Genomic DNA, 7,212 nt, shown 5'->3' with positions numbered 1-7,212 from the left:
TCGAGAGTTGGAAAGGTTACCAAAAACCAGATATTATAATGAGTCATTTTTTGTATGAAAATATTTGATATTAGTTGTGCACTCGTTAGAAATTTACCTAAAGGTCTATCGCAGTAAATAAATTAGTGTAAATAATCAGTAAAATAATGCATAAATATTAGTAAGTATGAAAGAAAGCGTCCGTTTGTCCTTTTTATTGAAATTTATTTTTTTGTATGAAGAGGTATATAAGTTTGTTAGCCCCACTGCAACAAACCGGCTATAAAGATAAAGATTGAATTAAGAAAACCTCCAAAAAGATTGGAGTGAAAAAAAATTGGAATAAAATTTTTCTTTCAAGTCTTTAGTACCAACACAGAATGTCTGAAATTTAAATGAAATTTTAATTCTTAAGAGAAGACAGGAAAAAATCCTTTAAAAATGGCCTTGAATGTAACAAAAAACGTTCAAAAAATTTACAATTTTAGGACACAGTTTTTGAAACTTTGAGTTGAGTCTCTTTCATCGCTTTTTTTTTTTTAAGAGGCGTTGCTAAAGAAATATTTAATAAATAAAAAAGTTACTTGTAAGCAAATTAGTGCCACTCAAAAAAGTCCCAAACCAAACTCTATCTCAAGTAGTTAATCAGACCTCTCGTTAGATGAGGAACTGGTTCTCGCCATTAGTGGGTCTAACATCTTTTTCAAAGGTCAATATATATAGTATGTTTATTTCACTTATATTCCAATATCATATGTGAAAGCGCTTACATACATATTCATCAACACTCGTGATATTTGGCAATGGCGTCAAATTATAAGCGGTGTCACACTATGCGGCGCCGCACGTAGTGACATCACACACTAACCAATGAGAGCTGTCACATTATAGTGCGATGCGGCAGCGCCGGACCGCCGCATCCGGCCGATTGTCGTGGGAAAACACGAACAGTTCTATGCACGTGTTCACACCTGACGGCTACGCCGCATCCGGTGCTCCCCTGAACCACTTGCATTTTACAACTATTAAGATCTTTGACGTTGATTTATTCATTGAATGCATTCATACAAGGTCAGCATTTTTGGAAAAAAGTGATAAAGAATGCTGTGATAAGAACTCTATAGAGAGAATGCAGGGATTGAATCAGGCGAAATAATGTACGAGGTAAGAGAAGTGGCCACATATGGAATCAGCAGAAAGAAACGAGAAAGGCAAGATAAAATGTTTATTTCCTATAAAAAGGAACAAATTTTATTATATACGTATGTCCAATATAATTAACAATAATTGGACATTATAGTCAACCAATCTACGCTGGCTGCTGAGGATAGACTGAGCGACTTAACCGCTTATGTGACAGGATGCAGGCAATGCGACGGTGCCGCATAGTGTGACGCTGGCGTAACGTTCACCGTTACATCGCCTTGGAAGTTTACCATCATATCTGGGAAGTAGAAGTCTTCTTTACATTCTCATCGGTCGTATTCCGTTAGCTACAGACTATTATTGTATTCCACGGTATGGGGATCAACGCCTCTAAGGCAGTGGGAGGCTCTGGGTGGGGATGGCATAGTCCGTTCATCCTTTACAGACAGATAGAGCGTCATTCTCCCCCGTGGATATTTCAGATTTATTTCTGCTGACTGATAAACTTGTTCTCTTGTCTATAATAAACTGTTTGAATTACTTGCAGCATATCTACGTAAATTGCATGACAGCTTACAAAAGTTTTGTAAGTCAGAATCACGGATACGAAGGGACAGAAATTTAGTTTATAAGCAAGGAATATAATCTAAATTGCTTTAACATTTCCAGTTACAGACTTATCTGATGTTTTTCATTTTGTTATATTTCATACCCTCAACATTTAATTTTCAAATACAGATTATTTCAATCTTTTTATTAAAGCGTTGTCTCTTCCAAATAAAGTTTAGTAGCATTATTCATATAACAAAGACCAAGTGTATTTTTTCTCAATCTATTTATTCTTCCAAATAAGTATTTCTCATTTTCAAACAATTTGTCATGATTAGTTCATTTCAATCTTTTTATAAAGTTAAATTCCAGTATTCATATAACAGACTAAGTGTATTTTTCAAACTTGTCATGATTAGTTCATTTCAATCTTTTTATCAATGCATTTAGTCTTCCAAATAGTTTAATTCCAGTATTCAGACTATTCCTCAAATTGTATACCTCATTTTTCAAACAATTTGTCATGATAATCAATGCATTAATTATTCTAAAGTTTCGTTCCAGTATTCATGTAACCAAGAATTTCAGTCAAAAGTGTATTTTTACTCAAACTGTATAACTCAATTTTCAAACAATTGTATGTGCACAATTTTAACCCAAAAATAAAAATGGTACAAATAAAATCCAAAGCTGTATAAAAAGATTTTTAATATATATAAAATATATACATTTGTTATAAAGTGATCAGGTACATGTCAAAAAAAATATATTCTGTAAATATATCGTATCCTTACAAACAAATCTTGCACAGGCGTTAGTCGTCGTCCTTAATTTAAGGAATTTTCAATGGGATGGGGAAGCAGCCTACTTCTTTGCGGGCTTCTTGGCAGCCTTCTTCGCTGCGGGTTTCTTAGCGGCCTTCTTTGCTGCAGGCTTCTTAGCGGCTTTCTTGGCAGCAGGCTTCTTAGCAGCCTTGGCGGCGGGCTTCTTGGCAGCCTTCTTAGCTGCGGGTTTCTTGGCAGCCTTCTTTGCAGCGGGCTTCTTGGCGGCCTTCTTTGCAGCGGGCTTTTTGGCGGCCTTCTTAGCTGCGGGTTTCTTGGCGACCTTCTTGGGCTTCTTCTCAGCGACTTCGGCGAGCTTGAACGATCCCGAGGCGCCAGCACCTTTCACTTGCTTGAGAGCACCGGACGTCACGCCCTTCTTGAGCGCCAACCTGACACGGACGGCGGCTTTCTTCTCGTCACCCACCTTGTAGTTGGCGAGGATGTGTTTGAGGATCCCCTGGCGGGAGGAGCCCTTACGGTCCTTCAGGGCCTTGATGGCGGCGGCGATCATGGCAGAGTATGCTGGGTGGGCGGGCTTCTTAGCGGGAGCTTTCTTCGCCTTCTTGGCAGGAGCAGCGGGGGCGGCAGCAGGTGCTTCAGCGTCAGCCATGGCGAATGTGTTGTTGCGAGAGCGGTGCGGTAAACTCTGACGTCGCGTAGCTACTGTCAAACTGTGGCGGGAACCCGGCTGACGCGACTCATAAGCCAGTGTGCGGACGGATAAGTAGTGTAGTAAACAGATCCTCCCGTTTTCGTTCAAAGTTGCATCGTCTCGCCAACTGTTTGTGTTTGACATCTTACTTTCTTCAATTTTTGCGGAATCCCTGTTGGATTTATTTTGTTTTTATTATCATGACTTTAATATACATATATTAGGCTTTCGTTTTCGTAACGTGATAGATAGCGAGCGCTGCTCGAATTTGAGAGAAACGCTTAAACAGAAGAGAGAGTGCGATCCAAAACTCGATATATTATTACGATATCGCCTATATCTTCCATAATTGGTACATACCGGCATAAACTACATCTCCTGATGAAAAACTGATATTATATCTTCATATTAAACATAGTTTAGGTAAAGGAAAACGCTTCGAAGGTGCGTAATAAAAGTTTGAATTTGGGAGAACAAACACAAAACTCCGTCTCTCTGCTCGCGTCCGCCACATTCCCTAGAAATATTTTCTGTCAATTTCGTTTAAGAAAAAACCTGAAAAGCATTTTTAACGTTCTAGAATTGTGTCAGTGGGGTATAGTGATGCACCCATGGCAATTTTGAAGCTAATGGTCAAAAGGAACGTAGGAAAATACGGAATATTGCCCAAAAATACAAGAATGTCGCCTGCTCCGTCTCGGGCAGACTCGGGGAAGATGGATGCAAATAGTGCCAGGTGGTTGCTTTATTTTCTAGTGCAAAACAACCGCTGCAACGATGCATTAGTTAACCATATATTGAGATTAGATATTCGTAAATTGGCGAAAACTCATTATTTAAAGGAAATCTGACTTTCGTAAGATGAATTACATCGCAGGACAAGAGGAACGGGTGATACGAATGTTTTTGTAGGGAGTGAGATCGTCTGATCGATGCAAATGAACATATTATTAAGTGCGTTCAAATATAGGCGATGTGTAGTCTGTTATGTCCGTCATTCTGGGCAACACATTAATGTGACATGGTTAAGACGTCTTTCACTCTGTGTAAGATGATAATGAAACTTGGATAAGATGCGAGATGTATATTTGCTTATGAATAACAATTAGTGTGACTCAGTACAGATAATCTCCCACTTTGTACAAGAGGATGAGGAAACTTGAATAAGTCATATTTTATTTTGTATAACAATCACTCTGTGTAAGATGATAACGAAACCTGGTTAAGATGTTATATTTTGCTTGTCAGTTAGTATAAATTGATGAAGATATCTCTCACTTTGTGCAAGATAAATTAACGTAACGAGGATGAAATGTAACACATTTTGCATAACAGGTTAATGTGACTTAGCATTTTTTGAAATGCCTCTCACTTTGTATAAGATAATAACGTAACTGTGATAAGATATCTTTCATTTTGCATAAACAGATTCAGGTGAATAGATCGAGATATATGTTACTTTTTTTTATAACAGGTTATTAGGAATAAGTTTATGCTGTATTTACTAAAACAGGTGATTACAAATTTGTTAAGATATTTGTCATTTTGGTGATGAAATCAGTGTATAGTCTTTGTTGTCATGTTTTTCAGCATTTACAAATCGATATATATATATATATATATATATATATATATATAATATATATATATATATATATAGTGTATGTGGGGGGCGGGTGTTAGATAGTAAAGACATTCATAACCCTAATTATATTTCAAAATTTTTATTTGTAGTTTCAAAATAGTCACATATTTGTATTAATCAATTCACGGCGTTTTACGTAAATATGCAGAAGTTAATGGGCTTGGCTTTAGATTATAACTACTTATCCTTTATAGAAAAGAAATGCATTTTAAAAAGTACTATTTTTACAGTGACATTTAAGCAACAATAGCGTCGTCTTGACAATATGAATTGAAATATGACGTGAAACTTGTGAAAGATGCACTTCGTAATTTTGTCATTATAAAGATGTGTCACCGGTTAAAACGTAATTATGCATTTTGCAAAGAGAATTATTATCATTGTTGTTGTTGTCTGCTAATGCTACCGTTTTGCTTTTCTGTTTAGTTAATAGAAAGTTTATTTTTTTCTTTTAGTAAGAAATGTTGGTTTTTCTTATACTATTCAGGATATTATAAGTCAGCGTTACACTCATTATGGGTTGCATTTATAAAGCATGGTGGCTGTTATTATTAGCTCTTGTCCTTAGCCAAGCAAATTTCTTGTTGAAAACAAGTTTATAACATGCGTTCATGTACATACGAAGTATGTGTATATATATGTATATATGTATGTATAATGTGTATATACACATATGAGTGAGAAACAGAGAAAAGAGGAATGATTGTATATTTATTGTTATGTTCAAGTAACCAGGACGAGATGTAATTCCGACAAGAGTATTGTTTCAGTAATAATGGAAAGTTCTGGAATAGTTTCATGGAGGCTTACGAATCACATTTCAGGAATTTGATGATTATATTTGCATATTAAAGAATTTATTTAAATAATCGGCATTTTATTCATTTTTTATCGTTTTACCGATCGTAGCTAAAATAACCCTTTGTAATAATGATAGGTTCAATATTTTTTTCCTTTTTACCAATATGATATTAATAATAATAATAATAATAATAATAATAATAATAATAATAATAATAATAATAATAATAATGTGTTTGTGTTCATTATGACTTACAATATGCTGAATTAAGTTAACAATATATATATAGTCATCTAATATTCATTTTTCATGTTGCAGACTACACTGTAATTCGTAAGGCTATAATTAATTAACAATATGAAATTTGTATTTGATGATATATTCATCTTTTGAGAATCTACTCAAACCCCGAGATATTATTAGCTTTATCATTAAAAAGAAAATTGTCAAAATATTAAACTCATCACAGCGAACTTGTCTTCCCATCTATAGAGAATAGAGCGTTACAAGTTACACCCCTTCCACACCCCTCCATCCGCCCCACGACATATAGATGACGGAGGACGCCCATAGATTTGAACGGCAAAAATTCGTTAGCCATTACCTCCGGGCCTTGTTCAAAATGAGTCTTCGCGCGCGGGGCGGCGAGCGGTTTGCTGAATTCAAACAGCCCGGTTGACGTAGCCAGACCAGCTGATGGAGTGAGGTGCCATGCATTGTTTTTTAAAATGTTAAATATTTCACATTTAATTGTGTTTTTCGTAGATATTCTTAAGAGTACATATGTTGCTTGATATCTAAAGTAATATATCATACGCAAGAGCTTGAATAGTGTTGAGGAAAGGCTAATTAGGTGAAAAATAAAAGATATGGCAATTTTATACTACGGGTGGCGCCGACGGAGGTGCCGTGGTGAGGGTGAAAGAGAACGTTGGGTGGACGTGACCTCCTACACTCCCGCCTCCCCCAACCCTCCACCCAAAACCCCCACCAATGCTCTCCACCCCCAACAATACTCTCGATTTCTTTCTTTGTTTACGTTCTCTGCTTCTGTTGCTGTGAGGGATTATCGCCGCGCCTTCTTCCTTTGTCGAAATAATTAACGAGTTTTTTTTGCTGTAGACGGATATATATATTATATATATATATATATATATATATATATATATATATATAAATATATATATATACAGGGTGTCCATAAATTCCCAGTACCATTACAAGTGTTTATTGCTCAGAATGGTACTGGGACTTTATGGACACCTATATATAATATATATATATATATATATATATATATATATATATATATATATATATACATATATATATATATATATATATATAGAGAGAGAGAGAGAGAGAGAGAGAGAGAGAGAATGCAGATGTGAAGTGTAGCGAACAGAACAGGTTCGAACTACAAATACAGCAACTGCCTCTCAAGGACAGACAATATACAACGTGTAGGTACAAGCGTAGATTGTTTGTACACAGACACAGGTGTTTATTTGATTCCGGAAAACGTAAACGCCTGCAAGCATACTGATGTGTATGTAACACACATGCAGTCCGGACACAGACGCGCTAGGTGTAATATATAGTTATAAAAAAGCAA

General features: G+C 35.9%; 1 protein-coding gene across 1 annotated transcript; it reads right to left on the bottom strand.

Annotated features, from left to right (window-relative positions):
- Positions 1-2,365: 2,365 nt before the first annotated feature.
- LOC135195012 (histone H1-delta-like) lies at positions 2,366-3,309 on the bottom strand. Its single transcript, XM_064221289.1, has one exon. It carries the CDS (start codon positions 3,292-3,294, stop codon positions 2,539-2,541), a length of 756 nt encoding a protein of 251 aa, XP_064077359.1. The 5' UTR covers positions 3,295-3,309; the 3' UTR covers positions 2,366-2,538.
- Between the last annotated feature and the right edge of the window lie 3,903 nt (positions 3,310-7,212).

Source organism: Macrobrachium nipponense, chromosome 20 (assembly GCF_015104395.2).
Source record: "Macrobrachium nipponense isolate FS-2020 chromosome 20, ASM1510439v2, whole genome shotgun sequence".
Lineage (NCBI taxonomy): Eukaryota > Metazoa > Arthropoda > Malacostraca > Decapoda > Palaemonidae > Macrobrachium > Macrobrachium nipponense.
Note: the sequence above shows the minus strand (reverse complement) of the source record. Positions and strands in the feature narration are given on the sequence as shown.